General features: G+C 54.5%; 6 protein-coding genes across 6 annotated transcripts; 2 read left to right on the plus strand and 4 right to left on the minus strand.

Moving 5' to 3' along the window:
• Positions 1-1,789: 1,789 nt before the first annotated feature.
• Positions 1,790-3,366, minus strand: N656DRAFT_801410 (uncharacterized protein; the record flags this gene model as incomplete). Its single annotated transcript, XM_064818122.1, has 3 exons — positions 1,790-2,469; positions 2,616-3,065; positions 3,198-3,366. 3 exons carry the CDS (start codon positions 3,364-3,366, stop codon positions 1,790-1,792), a joined length of 1,299 nt encoding a protein of 432 aa, XP_064666558.1.
• A 942-nt stretch (positions 3,367-4,308) lies between these two features.
• Positions 4,309-5,249, plus strand: N656DRAFT_783655 (3-demethylubiquinone-9 3-O-methyltransferase). The gene has a single exon (XM_064815996.1). It carries the CDS (start codon positions 4,498-4,500, stop codon positions 5,002-5,004), a length of 507 nt encoding a protein of 168 aa, XP_064666559.1. The 5' UTR covers positions 4,309-4,497; the 3' UTR covers positions 5,005-5,249.
• A 535-nt stretch (positions 5,250-5,784) lies between these two features.
• On the minus strand, positions 5,785-7,853 carry N656DRAFT_369044 (kinase-like protein). Its single transcript, XM_064809408.1, has 2 exons — positions 7,692-7,853; positions 5,785-7,630 (listed from the first exon to the last, which is right to left on the minus strand). Exon 2 carries the CDS (start codon positions 7,601-7,603, stop codon positions 5,792-5,794), a length of 1,812 nt encoding a protein of 603 aa, XP_064666560.1. The 5' UTR covers positions 7,604-7,630; positions 7,692-7,853; the 3' UTR covers positions 5,785-5,791.
• A 190-nt stretch (positions 7,854-8,043) lies between these two features.
• N656DRAFT_717084 (uncharacterized protein) lies at positions 8,044-9,565 on the minus strand (the record flags this gene model as incomplete). Its single annotated transcript, XM_064812181.1, has 2 exons — positions 8,044-9,023; positions 9,121-9,565. 2 exons carry the CDS (start codon positions 9,563-9,565, stop codon positions 8,044-8,046), a joined length of 1,425 nt encoding a protein of 474 aa, XP_064666561.1.
• Positions 9,566-10,133: 568 nt separating this feature from the next.
• N656DRAFT_783658 (uncharacterized protein) lies at positions 10,134-11,352 on the minus strand. The gene has a single exon (XM_064815997.1). The coding sequence runs from the start codon at positions 11,067-11,069 to the stop codon at positions 10,545-10,547; it is 525 nt and encodes a 174-aa protein (XP_064666562.1). The 5' UTR covers positions 11,070-11,352; the 3' UTR covers positions 10,134-10,544.
• A 1,964-nt stretch (positions 11,353-13,316) lies between these two features.
• N656DRAFT_839463 (P-loop containing nucleoside triphosphate hydrolase protein) lies at positions 13,317-16,583 on the plus strand (the record flags this gene model as incomplete). The annotated part of the gene is made up of 3 exons (XM_064818902.1): positions 13,317-13,642; positions 13,712-16,152; positions 16,543-16,583. The coding sequence occupies exons 1-3, from the start codon at positions 13,368-13,370 to the stop codon at positions 16,581-16,583; spliced, it is 2,757 nt and encodes a 918-aa protein (XP_064666563.1). The 5' UTR covers positions 13,317-13,367.
• Between the last annotated feature and the right edge of the window lie 555 nt (positions 16,584-17,138).

A 17,138-nucleotide genomic window follows, 5' to 3' on the forward strand; every position in this document is an offset into this window, starting at 1 on the left:
CGAGACGTACTGAGGAATCATCATTATTTGTCCAACCGGGCTCTCTGTAACAGCTTGTGAGCGAGCGTCCACATGAACCAGGCTGCATTCAAATTGTAGTCCATCCATCTCATTTACCGGCGTACGCCACCACTCCATCATCAAGGCTTGGACATCCGGATCAAGATTGCCCTCGATCAGGGCGTCGTTCGCATCAAGCGCTCCCGCTACTTGCAAGTTCGCCTCCTGAGACGTAGTTCCCTCATTGCCCACCGCTGGCTTCTTCTGCTTTGGCCCGTCTGCGCTGTCGAATGGAGACAGTCTCTTCTTTCCATGGGTCGCATCCATCACATATTGTGCATCGGCATCGGGATATCCAACGTAAACACGGCAGGATGCCACTCATCGAGGGGAGGACAATTCGGATACTGTCAGTATAATCAGTAATCCAATTACTTCCTTATCGGTTTGATCCTTTCCCAATTGCCGGTACGAAGAGGGAGCGCCTGGCAGGAAATTGAGATGGAGTTCTGCGGAGTAGAACATCTGCAAACAATTGGCAAGTCCGATACTTCTGTTGATGCAGGAGCAGGAGCCAGCTGGGAAAGCGCCCACGAGGTTGCCTCGCCTCGTGGCGGTGGCTGATTCATCAGTCCAAAACTCCTCCTTTCAGCTCCAATCCTGCGTCACACTGCGCAGGCCCACTGGCCGTCAGAATTCTTCGCAATCACCATCTTGGAGAGCCCATCTTCGATTTTTCACAAAGGCAGGAGCTTTGCAAGATCTAGTAGATGCACCTGGCCAGCAGACGTTATTTGTGGTACCTTCGTAGAGGGAAGATACTCCGTGATACCGGAGTTTCGGGGCCAAAAGTGTCCGTCACCTTCCTCTTGCCAAGATTGCCAAGGCTCACTGGGCAACACTGTACAGTGGGGTTCGCACAGTCTCCGCCAGCCCGCTATAACGAGCCACTGTACGGAGGTAACCCACTATAGTATAGGTTCCCACACACAGGGCTAACTACAGAGCCACCTCAGTGGCCACTTCAGTGCGATCTGGCCTCCGGGTTTGGCCTAGCACCGTGGATTGGCACTACAGTGTGTTTGGCTGTTTGCGCCTAAGGTACCGTACTCCAGCGCTCCGAATAAGCCAGATAGTTGATTCAAGCCAAACCGACCACCCGTTAGACAACTCAAAACGACCATTTTAACAAGCCAATTAAGCCAATTCGAGCCTCATGTGCGTTTGATTATGTTTGAATGGCCCACTTATTACCTAACTAGGAAAAATAGTAGTGATATTTTCCATCCACGTACCTCTACTCCAGGTAGATCCACATCTTCGCCGTGGTCGCCATCGCTACCTGAGCTTTCCACCGAACGTTGCCCGCCTACCGGTATTCACATCTTTGTGAGAGTTTGCGGCAGGACTATGGTTATGTACTGACTCGGTGTGGAATAACCTCATCCGATGGGTCTTCCAAATATTCAATTCCCCGCAAGTAATCAATCAATCAACCTAAAGGCGTGGAAATTGAGGTAAAGTAACCCAATTTGAAGGCTCGATTTGGCTTGTTTGGCTTATTCGGAGCGCTGCCGTACTCACTTTCGAGCCCAACCAAGACTTTTGTCATTTTTCCAACAAGATGCGGTACTCACTCTTGGTCGCAGCCTCCTCCGTCTTTCCCTCTAGTTTTGATCACAGACCCCATCTGTTGTGGCATAGAGTAACGAGCCATTGTAGATGTGTATAATCTGGAGTCCTGGGCTGCCGTCCCTGGCATCTCGCATACCCAGCTGCGCATACCTCGTCAGTTTGCCACCAAAGCAGCCTCCAAGCGCGTTGCCGTACGCTTCTTTGCCGGTACATTGGCCGAACTAATAGCATCTCCATTATCCTCCTGCTGCTTCCGTTTTGCGACCTTGCCCTGGCGTGGCGACCGTGGACTTCGCAAGCCACGGCCAATGCTGCTGTTCTCAGATGCCAGCCCTCTGCCGGCGGCTGGGGATGCCTTGCGGGAGGCATTGTTGGCAGGTTGGGAAGCACCGCCAGACTGGTCAGTCTCTTCTTGTGGACCCGCCACCGCCGCCGCCGGCACTGCTGCTGCTGCAGCGGCTGTTGCGGCTGCTTTCCAGGCCGCCTGGGCAGCGTCTTCTTGGTCGGCATACCGCCCCGTGGCAAGCAGACGACGAGCCGGATCAACTTTGGACGCGGGTGGGCGCCTCCAGCTCAGGAAGGGCGGCTCTTGGGCGCGGTGACTACCGACCACGCCTGAGCTCGGCCTAGGATCGGGCGGACTGGGCCAGCTGATGTGCTCGGGCGCCTCGGTATAGTGTGCCATGGGCTTGGCGGCGCGGCGGCTGCGGACCCATGCCATCAGCTCAAAGTAGAACTCCGCGACGTCGTCGTTGAGGTCCACGTCTGGACGCTTGATCCACTTGGCCGGGTCCTTGAAGTGGTTCTCGTTCAAGTCTTGCAGCATGTACTGGGCTGAAAGAGACGGATCGCGGGCCATATATTGATAAACACCAAGACGCCCTTGACCTCGTCCCCCCCGTCCCATTTCCCTTCGATCTCCGGTCTCCATTCCTATTTGTGATTCCCGCTCTCTAGGCAGCGTTGAAATCGATCAGAACAATATGAGTCGGTGGCGGGGTCAGTTACGAGGTTTCGAGCGTGGACGTCCTGGTGGATGATGCCATGCTGGAGATTCAAGTCATCGATGACCTGCATCAGCTGTTTCAGCCACCTCAGCTTGAACAGCGGCTTCGACTTGTCAAGGGAGCCGTTGGCGGCATATCTCATGGTGAAGCCAACCACCTGGGAGCCAGTCATCTCATCTAGGACGAGCCGGTCAAGCCAAGCTATGTGAGGATGTTTGGGGAATCTCGCCAGCATCTGGATCTCATTCCAGAGTTCCTGAGGGTTCTTGGATTTGTACTTGAATACATATCGATTCTCGTCCTTCCCACCAGGCGAAGGAAATCTCGAAGGACGGTATGAAACTAGGTCGACGCCCGGATGGAGCCGGCCGGAGGGAGTTGGAATTCTTGGAGAAGAAAGTAGTCGGTCGCACGTGTGGAGTCCTGTAGCGGATCGGTGCATACAGACAGAAGGTTGCCGGCCGCGTCAAGCTCGATGCCAACGGTCTCGGGCGGGAGATCATCATAGTACTTGGCCAATGCGGCGGCAGCCTTCACCACCGGACTATGGAGTACTGAACTCGGGATTGTCCTTGGGGGGCTCAAAACCATGAGGGTTTGGCGGCGTGACTCTGATCTCTCCCCTGGCGTCCGGGTCGAAGAGCTGCACCAAGAACTCTTTTTCGCAGACCGCGTTGCCGCCAAAGGTGAACTTCCCCAGGTTGGCCAGAACCGAGTTATCCATAACTCAAGATTGGGCGCTGCAGGGACTGCTAAATGCCAAGGTCAACGCGTCGTGAGGAGCAGATGGTTGGGTGCTCTCAAGTCAGATGCCACGCAGGCGTCGAAGGATGAAAGCGATCAAATTGGAAAACAACAAGGCCCAAAGGGAGAAGGCCAAATATAACACGACTGTCCAGGGACAAGCTGGAGATGTTGAAAATGACGTGTCAGATAGTGAGGTTGGGATCAAGGACCGGAGATGGGTCGCTTTGCTTGACCAGGCATGCTTGCTTTCTCTCTTCTTGGGTCTTATCCTTCCTGTTGACAAGGAGCTGAGACGATTGAATAAATTGACCTCTTTGTTGCCTGGCTGCGGTGGGTTTACACACGGCAAGAACACTGCAGCATCTCGGCCCATGGCAACCTGGAACTGGCAACGGACGGGACAAAGGACATCCTAAAAGTCTGCCGAGAACTCATTGCATTCAAGGTTCAACCACTGCCATCGACACATAGGTACATACCTACACCACCGCCATCGGGTACGAAGTTCATACATCGCCTACCGTAGGTAAGGTAGCCCGTGCTAATTATCGACCTTACTGTCGCCTGCAGAATGCAGGAAAGTGCCAAACGGTAAACCGCTAGTCCGCTACCGTAGCCCGATCCTCAAAGCCAAACCCACCACCAATGCCATCTCTCATTCCTTCAAGACAAAGCAGACGCATGTATCCCAATTTCCCCCAATCGGAGCTCCAGCACAAAGAACCACACTATTCTCCCGGACGATTACTAATCAGGGGCACATGACAACGCGCCACCGACGCGCCAAGAGTGTCATGATGCATAATGTTCGACGCTGAATCGACGCGTCGAGACGGACCACGCTTTGACCGTGCTTGGCGAATTTACTTTCTCTCAGCGTTTTCTTGGCTTCGAGCTGCTGCCTAAAATCATGCTTGAACACCCTTTTCTCTGGACAGATGACGGCCGTGTACAAATATGAGTGTCGAAACTCCTTCTGTCCACCCAGCTCTCGAGCCTCAGCTCTCAATCCCCCTTCCATAAGTAGTAAGCACCAGACATACATCCAAAACAACCTCACCACTTCTTCCATCACTCCATATCGACCAACACTTCCAGACCACTAATCATGACGCCCACCAACCTCAAACTCACCACCTGCCTCTGGTTCGACGGCCAAGCCTCCGACGCCGCGCACTTCTACACCTCCATCTTCCCCAACTCTCAGATCCTCACCACCCAGCGCTTCCTCGAAGCCGGCAAGGAGCACCACGGCCGCGAGCCCGGCAGCGTCATGGTGGTCGAGTTCGACCTCGACGGCCACCGCTTTGTCGGGCTGAACGGCGGGCCGCAGTTCAAGCATTCCGAGGCCGTCTCATTCCAGATCGACTGCGCCACCCAGGACGAGGTCGACTACTACTGGGCCCGGCTGGGCAAGGACGCCGGTGGCGACGAGACCAAGGGCTGCGGCTGGGTCGCCGACAAGTTTGGTGTCTGCTGGCAGGTGATTCCCACCCGTCTGAAGGAGATGATTGGGAGTGAGGATAAGGAAGCGGCTGGGCGGGCTGCCGTGGCCATGGGGAATATGACCAAGTTTGATATTGAGGCGTTGGAGAAGGCTTTCAGGGGTGATTGAAGGGTGGAGGCACTGGTTCGGGTTTCTTGCATGGGGCATGTGATCACATATGGCATCGATGGGAAGTGAGAGACTCTGGCACTGCTTGTCGTTCTTCTATGTCCATGTCATCGTTTGTTCAGGGCTCAGCCTGCAGCGTTATTGAGTTGTTGAACGGATACGGTTTAGGATTAGCCTCAAGGTCCAGTCGAAACATGGCGGAGAACGGTACTGTACACCCAATATAAGTCTCGAATCCATCCCCCCTTTTAGCATCGCGGCGCCTCCCTATCCATTTTCCTAGGTGAGGGTACCTGCAATGAAGTGGCATCAAAAGCACCCGACAGTCTACACGAACCAAAAATTTCTCCTGGCAGATGACATTTCAGGAAACACTAGGTATGCGTACCTACCTCTGTACCCAGGCACGCCATTCTACACTATCAGCTTCCTGTCCGTTCCAGCCCCCAGCGTCATGCTTGCGGACAAGCCACCATCAGCCCTAGACATTGGACAGTCTAACAGTCACTCGTCAAGGTTTGGGTCTCGAAAAGACAAGAAGACGATAACACTTTCCAAATTCATGCACCTCGGCAAATCAGGTCACGGTGGACATGGTCAGTACGGTACCCTCAGTTCCTGAGCAGACAATCAAGGCGATGGAACAGTTGCGATGCTATTAAAGTCTGCTACTTTCAAACATGCCAGAAAGTCGCTGCTGAAACATACTTTTCCGCTGTCTTGAATAAAATAGTCTCGACTTCTCAGACGCTTGGGAACAGGGCCGCACCGTGACCTTTATCTACACCTATGATTGTGCGCCGGATTGTGCCTCGGGCTGTTGCACTAGGTGCTGGCCCGAAGACTTGGCCGCGGGGTCTGGACTTGGGCCTTTACCAGTAGGTTGTAAGGTTCGGCCTCGGGCCTCGGGATCCGCGGGCAACTCCTGAGTTTCGAGTATACCGTGGTCCTCGGCTTCTCGAACCGGCTGTGTACGAGCCCATCGCTTGGGGTCAATGAGCTTATTAAAGGGCGGTTTGTGCCACCAATGAGTCCTTGCAACAAGCCATCGGTGCTTCAGAAGATCTTGAGTTGTCGCACGCTCATCGGGCTTCCATTTAAACACCGCCATAATAAAGCTCATCAGCCTGTGGACTTGTCCGCGCAATACAGTACGGGATTCGAAAGGCTTGAGGCGGAATTGCGGGTCAACGGGCGTCCAATTTCCGACACGCATTGATCTTGAGTACTTCGGGAGACGCCTTGTTGTCTGGTAGTCTTGAGAAGCGATTTCTCTGGCTTCCGTCGTGCTCATGGGCAGCAGGCGATCCTCAAAGAAGACTCGGCCGAGGAGCGAGCCGCCCCCTCCAGCTCTCCCAAGCAATCTGGCATGAAGTGTGGTGAGGTTGGGGTCGAAGGCGACATATCCTAACTTGGCCAGGTAAGGGCTGAACTCGGGAAACAGGGCTTCCCATTGAGTGTGGTGCTCCCGGGGCAGGGGGCCGAGAACGGCTTCAATGCCACGCATGGTGTCCTTCAGGTCGTGTTCTTCCCGGGCAAAAGGGGGCATTCCCGTCATGACGTGGTAAATAGTGCAGGCCAAAGACCAAATGTCTGTCTTCGGTCCCGATGTAGGCAGGCAGAGAAGTTCCTCAGGGGCAGCATAGGGAAGAGGAGTTCCAATCCTCTGGCGTGCCTGGCCGATGTACGCTAGGCCAAAGTCGATGACAGCCACTCGTGGGACACAGTCGCCGCAGCCATAGTCTATGCTGGCATTTTGCACAAGATACCTTGGGCGCCGCTCGGGGTGGTCCGTATCGCCGTTCGTGGCGGTGGATTGGAAATGGAAGGGTCTCACCGGCACAACTCGACGCCTTCCCAGCGCCTCAACTATTCTTTGCGCGGGCCACTCCTCCACGCCGTCAGCAAGCCGAAAGAGGATGTTCTGAGGCCGGTAATCACCATGGCAGACATTCTTGCTGTGAAGGAAGTCCATCGCCTCGACAATTTGGTAGCATATGTGCTTCAACAGCGACTCGCAGTGGCCATACACATCCGATATTCCCGAGAGACTGGGGCCCAGAAGAGGGAGAACTTCGCAAAGATGCCTGCCATTGGGCCCGTCAATCTGAAAGGACTTGAGTGGTAGGACGATATGATGGCTTTCACGTTCCTCGAAGGTACTCGTTTCCCGGAGATGCTGGCAGGCGCTCGAACCATTGTCTCCGTACTCTGTGCTTGCTGACGCTATAGCGCTGTTGACTTTGACGGCCCTCCACTTGTTGCGTATATTGTCGTGGCACAACCACACCGTTGCATGTTTGCCATGACCGAGTTTGTGTGCAACACGATAGCGACTGCCGAGGACATCACCCAAGTGGACGGGGTGGAAGCCGCCTTCGACATAGCTGGCAAGACTTTCGACTGTGTCACACCCGCGGGAGATGTCTTCGAGAATGTCGACACCGTCTAGTTCTTCGTCAGGGACGAGGAACGGGTTGTCGTTCGGTGTGCTATTCAGCGTTGTATGATCCCCGTCCAGGGAAGGGGGACTGGGATTTGGCTGGGAGGACACCTTTGGGCTTGTCGCGGGACTCGCAGGCGTTATTTCCATCGACATATTGCTTTGGCCTAGCCTGGCAGTCTTCTAGGTCAATTCATGTGAGCGAAGAACTAGGTAGCGCAAATTCTCGAGCCTGTTCCCTTACCAGAGACAGTGTAATGTAACCAGCGCGGAGATGCCCGACTCCGTCTTGTCGCAATCGAGTAGCTGTGGCGTGCTTCAGGCTTGTAGCGATGGTCAAGGTTTGAACAGTAGGATGATGCTGGTGAGATGAATTAATGAATGTGGTTGAACATTGCAGCCAACTAACTCCAAATGATTTGCAAGAGAATGAATGCGTTACTTCTAAGAGAGAAGGCTCAAGGTTGCCAATGCCAATCCGTAGACAACATCCACCAAGACTGGAAATCACTTGCCTCGCTCCGTTCAGCTCACCACCTCATTCCAACTTCCCGAATCTTGGCTTCGATCTGAATCCAGGACGATGAACAAGTTCACTACAGGCAGTCAAAGCCCTGTTGACGCCTCCACTTCTCCTGCCATTGAGGAAAGAACGGGCTTTCATCCAACGTACGAACTTCCCAATCGGCAGGTACGACCCCCTGTTGAACCTGCTCGGCCGCCCACTTTTCCAGCGCCTTCAACGCCACCTCCTTCACATGCTCTTCCACCTTATACGTGACCAAATTCTCCTTCCCTTCCGCCAGCACTTTCGCCAAAAGCGCCGGCACAAACGGCTCCTCCCGCAACTCCTCAAGCGGCGTGAAGACCGCCTTGAAGTTAAACACCACGGCTCCACTTAACGGCAGCCTCCTCAGCGTCTGGTAATCACACCTCAAACGAATATCCTTGACCGCTAGCTCACTCTCCCTACCCACAAAGCGACTCCGCGTCCACTTCTCCTCCCCTTCCTCCTCGCCAACCCCGGGACTGGCAAAGAGCACCTCCCAGTCCTCCAGACTCCACGAGCACCGCGACACGGGACCATCAGTCGGCACTTTCGTGAACCACCGGTCCATGCTGAAGGCCATGCGGCCGGCGTCGGGGACGTCGGTGTGGATTGCGCGCAGCGGCGCGTCACGGTGCAGGCCGATGTGCCAGCCCACGGAGGAACAGACGGCCGCGGCTCGCAGGTGGTAGACGCCATCAAGCTCGCTGCGCAGCATGAGCGCGTAGTCCTCGGGGACGTTGTCAAAGATTGCGCGCAGAGGCGGGGTGGTGGACAGGTCGGTGACTGTGTGCAGAAGGCGGTTGTGGAATAGGGTGTTGCCGTGCGAAAGGGAGAAGTGTCCTGGGTAGCGGAGCGTGAGGAACTGCAGGAGCATCTCGGAGAGCTCACGCACGGCAAGATCCGCGCCGGGGGATTGGAAGAAAATGTGCTCCGGGTGTTTGCCTAGCAGGGCCTGTCGCGCTGCCATGGTTTGCGTGTAGTTGCTCTCCAACTCGATCCACCAATTTGGGTCGTATTTCATCAATGCTGGGGAGTACAGTACACCATCATCAGTGAGTTCAGGTTTGCCGGGCGTGTGGGAAGTGGCCTGTATCAGGAGTCCACACTCCGGACAATTACTCACCCATATGCTGATGGTAATTCCAGCGGAACGGCCTAAACGGCCGGAAACGGGCTCTAGATATGTCCCATGTCCCGCTACATGGTTCAGGATTTGGAACACCGCTCAACATGGCGTAGTCGGGGAACCGGCCGAGGGCACGAATCTCTTGTGTCGAGAATCCCGTGGGCGTGTACTGGTCGTCCTTGCTCAGATCCGCTTCCTTCGTCGTTGGTAGAGCTTGGTAGATCAGCACGGATGGGGGAATATCCCTGGGCAATTTCCGGGTCTCGAACTGGGGAAGTCTGGCAAGCACATGGCGACGGGATGGCGGGAACTGGTGCAGACATGTTGATGTCGACGATGGAGTAGACTTCTGTTTGCGCCGGAGGACGAAATGGTATAGTGTGACCAGCAGCAGAGAAATAGCCACCGTCCCAGCCAGAAGTCTCGGGTCAATGAGTATCATCCGTACGTTAGTATTGTATGGCGTCATCTTGAGATGGTCGAGCCGGAGGATAGTAGGTTGAGATGGAAACAATGATACCCTCGCCTGGTTATTGGCCCTGTTTAGTGCCCCTCATCCGATGTATCCGCCACAAGTGAACTCCGTGGCCTCGGCCAATGGGACGGTTGTCCCACTGATAGTGGTCATGGGGGGTGTGATGCATTATGCACGACAGTAGTGAACAAAACTGACTGGATGGTGCGGGGACATCTGTGCCTTATGCCGGTTTTCTTATCTTGGTTACATACATGGAGGATCGGATGCACTCTGAAATGGAAAAAGCTCGCAGGTCAATGTTGTGTTCCACGTCCCATGTCATCAGTGCCGTTCATGTTGTTGATTTGGAAATGTTCCAGATGACGAGGTCTGACCAGACACTTGCCCACCCTGATCGTCACTGTTCCAGTTAGAAGAGCTGGTAATCTCAAGCTGTTGAGGACTGAACATACCTGAGGTAAGTAGGTACAGGTAAACAATTGCCATAGCTTACAAGAATTGAGTTGGGATGATGAGAAGCTGGCATTGGCAATGAAAGACACCCGTCAGTACTCTCTCTACCTTAGCTTTCAAACCCTAGGTATGTTGTATGTACCAGCTGAGAGGCAAATCAACGACTTGTGTCTAGCCCCTGAGCCTGCACTCACAAGCCAACAGCTGACAAACCCAGGACCGAACGGATAGAGCCTTTACAGGTTCTTATGCATCTTCAAAGGAACAGAGATTATGTTGTCAACTCAAGTACCTCAAGTGAATTGGTTGCAGCTAGTCCGGTACTACCAAGTTGAACAGCAGTGGTACCTGTATTACATGGCTTGATCCGCATCATCTCCCCTTTCATATTAAAGCAAGTACAAGGCGGGGTTACCTCCGTTCTGATATGACAAAGACAACTGCATGGACGATTCAACACGTCCTCCTGAGCTAGAAAGCTCAAGCTCGTTCAATCGTCGCAGTCAGAGTCGTCTGATTCATCACCCTTCCCCTCGTCCTTCTCCTTCTCCTTCCCCTTGCCCTTGTCTTTGCCCTTTCCCTTGTCCTTTCCCTTGTCTTTATGATGTCCGTCCTTGTCCTTCTTGTCGTCGTCCTTCTTGTCATCATCCTTTTTGTCATCGTCCTTCTTGTCATCGTTCTTGTCATCCTTGTCATCCTTGTCGTCCTTGTCGTCCTTGTCGTCTTTGTCATCGTCCTTCTTATCGTCCTTCTTCTTGTCGTCCTTCTTCTTGTCGTCCTTCTTCTTGTCGCCGTGGCCGTGCTTGTCTTTTCCTTTGTCTTTATCCTTGTCCTTGTCCTTGCCCTTGTCCTTGTCATGGTGACGGGCAAGCAAGTCGGCGCCGACTCCAGCTGTAGCTTCGGCTCCGGCATTTCGAATCTCAATGGCGTGGGTGGCCTGGGTGGGAACTGGGACGGCAAGGGCCATCCCGTAGCGGGCCGCCAGGATGGCTGTAAGAACGACGTTGGGAAGCATGGCGGCTCGTTGTGCAGAACCAGCAAAAGGTTGGGCTTGGAATATCCCTGTTATGGAAAGTCTGGACAGAAAGACTGACAAAGGTTTGTGCCAGATAGGGGATGAGGGGCTTTGGATCCTTCCGACTGAACAACTGCACAACTGCCCAAGTTGGATGGGCAGGATTCGGGTTATATAGATCGAATCGGACGACTCGGCCTGTCCAAGTCAACAACCGTGATCGTCATGGCAGTATCAAGTGCTGTAAACAAGGTTAATACGCGCGGCAAGCGAAGCGACTGAGCTACATTATGTGATGTCACAAGTCTCTGGATTGATGCACATTGGGGCACGTTGATGTTTATGGACTGGAGGCTCGCATGCTGAATGATAATGCGCCTCTCAGTCTAGTACTAGTCCTGCACAGTTTTGGCAATACAGGTAGAGAGACATGCGCCGATGATCCTGCACCTAGTAGCCCGAGCAAAACATTGATGAGGACGCAGGAGAAGGAGTGGTGAGAGGGAGTGATATCTATACAACGTGCTTCGGTAGCGTCGGCCTTCAACTTGAATTCATTGTCTTGGGGCCATCGACGGTAGTCTATCTTATGGTGGTAAGATAAGTAGCGAAATTAGGTAGTGTAACTTCACGCAGAATACTCCAATATTCGCATCATATTCTAGCTGTGCTGGTAATGGTTGGGTACGATGACCACAGAGAAGTGCATGAGGGCCTCGACATCGACATGAACAGCCGCCTATCATGCTGTCACTTCATGTTCGCATCGCCTATGCGCGGCAGACTGACAACGTAACGTTGCCGGGTCATCCCTATCAACGGTCCTCTGACATGGACATGCCGCTAGTCTTAGCGGTTCACACTCCGGCGAACTTAATACATGGCCGTTCACAACCAGGGCTACGGTTTCACCCAGCATTGTCCTCCGTGGTTTATTCAGAGGCCGAGTTGAAGAACGATCTGCAAAGAGATGTTGGCGCCGTATATACCGCGTGCCCCTGAGACGTTGCTACAAGCTATCGTCCGCTTCTGTCACAATCGTGTGACAGCTGAGCTATGCCATCGATCTATGTAAACAACAGCGGCTTGAAGGTTACTGGAATGTAAATTGCAGCTCACTTCCGGCTTCCGAACTGTCCGTGGAGGAATTGGCAGCTGCCTGTTGTGTCGATGCATTGTGTAACCGAGTCTGCCGGTCCACATGCTCTGCAAGGCCGCAGGGGGGCAACGAAGTCTCACTGTTCAGTGTTGTTTAGTCTGTTAGCTATGGCCCGGGCTAAGGTAATTGCCTGGATACAAATCTCATGATGAGACGAGTGGAAGTTTTCTTGCCAGCAGTAGGCAAGCATGGCAATGCTCCCGAAGAAGATATCATCTGAATAGGGGGGTAAACAACAAACGACAAAAGGAGGGCAAAAATGGGGAACGTGCGAGAGAAAACTTCTCAGAAAAGGACAGTGCCCACGGTGATGATTCGGCCGGTCAGGGCGGTACATACTCCGTACTTTGCGAGGAACAAGATCTGTTAGTGCGGCCAAAGTTTTGTATGCAAAAATCATCCTCTCAATTACACCTCTTAACAGCAGCTCCAGTGGGATGATGTATACCTACACACATACCGTTTCATGAAACCCTCAATAACTGTGCATTGCGTCCGGAATAGCCTTTAGAATGATTGCGTACTGGTGAAACCAGATGGCGATGTGACCTGAGATTGGTCTCCTCATTCAATCAGAGCTCTAGGCGGCTGCATTGCTGCGGGCAGCGGGTTACGTATGAGCCTGCAGCTGCAGCCTCACTCTGCTGATCGTTAGAGTTCTGATGGCAGTGCCGTTTGCGGTGAACTGCAAGTAAGTACCTTAGGCCGTATCCCTTGCAACCGTTGAACTTTAACGTTCTGGGGATTGTATGTACAGTAGTCCGTACCTTAGCAGCTGAGTCGCTTCACGAAATTCTTCAAACCACAGTAGCGATTGAGCGGGGAGAGCGAAAACCATGAAGCTCCAGAAGCTGGCATGTCGCATGCTCCTTCTTCGCAAACTGAGAATTTCCGATGGCAACTCAAGCTTCGAAGTCAAGGTTGGCAAATTCGCAAATTCGGAAACGAGGAATGAATGGCGGGCCAATGCCTGTCATAGGCTTTTTAACCCTAGCCCTGGTTGACACCGCTGTCTGCGCACTGGACAAGGCGGGAGCGGGCGGAGCTGTACCAACTTTATTTTTAGCTCAGGCATCCCCCGGACCGTCAGAAGTTGTCGCGTTCCCTGCACAACCTCGCTGCACAACCTCATCGTCAACATGAATCCACAATCGACGGGCGGGCTACCGCTTGGGCTCTTCATCCAGCCACAGAAGAAGAGGTCCAGGGCCATCAAGATTGTCGATCCTGAGTCTCGAAAAGAACAGGTCATCAAGCACCAGCAGGCTCCACCCGACCACGACGGACAGAGTGCTTTCACTTTCACGTCGGCCGTTCGTGACGCAGCGCGCGCAGCTACTGCAAGTGCAGCCCAAAAATCCCAAACTCTCAACAAGGTCACCGCTGGCGCGAGCACGACGCGCTTGCAGCCTGAGTCTCACAGCGATGTCGGCGGCAAGACAGGATCAAGCCATTCCCAAGCCCACAAGCAATATCTGCCCAGCGATGACGAGCTCACCAAAGGATTTAATGTCTATGCGCTTCCCTTTGTCCCGGACAACCTGAAAAGAATCAACGGGGACGCCGCTAGCTATGTGTGTGAAACGCCGCCATCTTCCGACATTGATTTTGTGGGTTACGCCAGCAGTGAGCTGATTGCCAACCTCCTGCCTTCCATTCCTGGTCCAAGCACTGATCCAGCCCCGGCGGGCCATGTCCACGCCTTGACCCCAAACGAACATGAGGCCTTCTTCCGCTTCCATTTACAGCATGAGTGGCAATACCAGGAAAGGGAAAACGCAAGTTATTCTTTATACCAGCACGAAGGCATCGTCGAGTTTGCACAACCGTCCCCTGGTAGCTCAGTCGACCTCGCAACCGTGACAATCGTTGTGCCCGGTCTACGAGAGGACTCGCCTCACGTTGAACTAGAGGATGAAGTTGAGCTCCGCCAGTTGCGTTCCGACTCTGCACAACGGCTGATTCTGGAGCGGGGCTACCAAAAAGGAGTTACCTGGTCACCCTTGGGGTGGACTGGCATTGTCTACAAGGCTCGCGTGTCGGCTGTGCTACGGGAGCGAGAAACACTAGTCCTGCGTGTCGCTGGCCTCAATATTGTTAGGTCCGAGGTCATGATGGAGCTTGCACCCTTCGTGCCGTTTCCCAGTCAGCATCGTCTCAAGTTCAACGTACAGTTCCCCGTCCCCAAGCATCGCTCCCGACAGATGGAGAGCGTCTTGCCTTGGATCCAGGCTTCTCTGCATCGAGCTAGCCAAATGACTCTCCATGCGCGCGCTACAATAGACGGTGATAATGGTCTTGAACTACAAGCGGCAAAGTCAGCCTACTGGATCCAGTCGATGCTGTTTCCAACAGAGGCCGACTGTGACATTCAAGTCAATGCTCACTCGGGCATATTCACACAGCGCTTTTTCGACCAAGGGCTCAATCTGGAGCAGCGCATTTCTGTTGAGAATGTGTGCAGCCAAAACTATGGCGTGCTTCCCTATCTGATCTCGGGCCCGCCAGGCACTGGCAAGACAAAGACCATGGTTGAAATCGCTCTGCAACTGATCCACAACGTCCCCAACGTCTCCCACATACTGATGTGCGCTCCCTCGGAGCAGGCAGCCGACATGCTAGCCGACCGCCTGCGCTCATCTGTCCCCTTGCACCACATGTTGCGCCTCAATCGGCCGTCTCGGAGCTTTGCCGAGGTCTTGGAAGGCGTGCTTCCATACTGCCACATTGCCGGCGACGCGTTCGGCCTGCCACCCATGGAGAAGCTCATGGCGTACAAGATCGTAGTAACCAGCTGCCGCGATGCTGCTATACTCATGCATGCCCGCGTCGCCAACTCGGACCTATACGCAGTAGAAGATGGCCTACGGAGACGCATCCATCCTTCACATCCACCTCCCTCGCAAGCCCGGCTGCACTGGGACGCCCTGCTGATGGACGAAGCGGCCCAAGCTACCGAGCCGGATGCCCTGGTCCCGCTTTGGGTGGTCTCCCCCCCGCCAGAAGCGCCTGAGCTCGTCTTCATCCCGCTCGTAGTCATGGCCGGCGATGAGCAGCAGCTGAACCCGCGCACGTCAGCCCCCGTAACAATCCTGCAACGCTCGCTCTTCGCCCGGCTGATCGCGCGGCCCGTCTACGCCGAGCACCCGCTGGCGCGCGCCTTTAAGGCTTCCATCTCGGCCATGCGCAACCCAACAAGCACAGCCAACCCAACCCATGCGGCGGGAGACGACCCACCGCTCACCATAACCCCCTCCACCCGCCTGCCCGTCCTCCGCCCGGCCTTCACGAACCTCGTGCGCAACTACCGCTCCCACCCGGCCATCCTGGCCGTGCCCTCGGCGCTCTTCTACCACGACACCCTGCTGGCCTCGGCGCCGGCATCGTCGACCAACCGTCTAGCCAGCTGGCGCGGCTGGCACGGACGACGCGGCTGGCCGGTGCTGTTCCACGACAACCCCTCACCCGACGACCTCGAGTGCGACGGCGGCGGGTGGTTCAACGCGGGCGAGGCCGAGCTGGCGTGTCGCTACGCGGCTGACCTGGTCGCGTCGGGCTTGGTCCGCCAGGAGGAGGTGTGCGTCATGAGCCCGTTCAGCGCGCAGGTAAGGCTCATACGCCGGCTGATGCGCAGCCGAAGTGGTGGCGGTGGTGGTGGTGGTGGTGGTGGGCCGAGCCTGTGGGGTGTCAATGTCGGCCCTACGGAGGCGTTTCAGGGGTTGGAGCATGGAGTGGTGATTCTGTGCACCACGCGGTCGAGACGCAGGTTTGTGGGGAGAGATAAAGCGCTCGGATGGGGAATTGTGGGCATGCGCAACCGCATGAATGTTGCGCTGACGCGGGCGAAGTTTGGGTTGATTATAATTGGCTCGCGGGAGGTGCTTGCTGGGGAGGATGAGGCGTGGAGGGAGGTGATTGCGTTTTGTGAGAGGAATGGGTTGGTCGCGGGGATGGGGGCTCGGGGGAATGGTGAGGGTAGCGAGGAGAAGGTTAGGGGGGATCCGGTGCAAGTTGAGGGGGGTGTCATGGTGACGAGGCTGGAGGCGGGTTTGTTACGGGCGGAGACTGCACAAGATGGGTAGGTAAGTCTTTTACTGCTTGGACTCTTGAGGTTAGGAAGGATGGATTCAAGGATACCCGATTTGGAGTTAGGGACATTGTCATGGGCAGAGTTTGACAGTTTGTATTAGCATGCAAGTATCAGGATTCAGATACGGTAGGCTGTGCGGTTTTCTTTCCACTGTATATTCATTCGATCGATTTGAAAATACTTTTGAACATTGAATTCAGATCAATGACGAACTTTAAACTCAGATGCTGCTGTCAAGCCATGCAGTTTGCGGGGGATGTTCTAGGCTCGAACGGGTGGCAGGATCATTGTGGAGATCCGGCCGGGAGCCGGCCGCCGAAGTGGGGCTTGAAACGCCGGAGACCCACTCCCGGCCCGTGCCATAAGAGGAATTCCGCCAGCAACCTTACATCCACAAGGAAAGCAGCAAATCATTGAGTTTAGATAAGGTTATTGCAAGAGAAGGTGCATGTAACTCGAGGCCAATATTCCGCAGCTGGACATCCATGATAAATTTCTAGCTAAACCTTTAGGATTGAGCCGGGTTAATATCTGGGTCCACCGGCCTATGTCTAGGGTCGTTTTGACCCCGGAGCCCCCGACCCGGGTCTGAAATCCGGCCGGTGATCGCCCGAAGCAGCCAGGGACCAACGCAGATCTCGGTTTTTTACATCCTCGTTCCCGGATTAGTGATCTTCGAGGTCAAGACCTTCTATTGACCGTTTCATCTATGGAGATTGATGCAAGCCCGGCTGCCCTAGCAGTCGATCCTTGCCGGGCATCAGAGGCCGTTTCGCTGTCGGCGGGGGCCTTCCTTTTGCATATATATCGCCGATAGTTT

The sequence above is a fragment of the Canariomyces notabilis genome, assembly GCF_033297395.1.
Source record: "Canariomyces notabilis strain CBS 508.74 unplaced genomic scaffold N656scaffold_28, whole genome shotgun sequence".
Classification (NCBI taxonomy): Eukaryota; Fungi; Ascomycota; class Sordariomycetes; order Sordariales; family Chaetomiaceae; genus Canariomyces; species Canariomyces notabilis.

What these genes read in the sequence shown, in the direction of transcription:
- N656DRAFT_783655 (XM_064815996.1), top strand. Translation starts at nt 4,498, where the DNA reads ATGACGCCCACCAACCTCAAACTCACCACCTGCCTCTGGTTCGACGGC.
- N656DRAFT_783658 (XM_064815997.1), bottom strand. Translation starts at nt 11,069, where the DNA reads ATGCTTCCCAACGTCGTTCTTACAGCCATCCTGGCGGCCCGCTACGGG.
- N656DRAFT_369044 (XM_064809408.1), bottom strand. Translation starts at nt 7,603, where the DNA reads ATGTCGATGGAAATAACGCCTGCGAGTCCCGCGACAAGCCCAAAGGTG.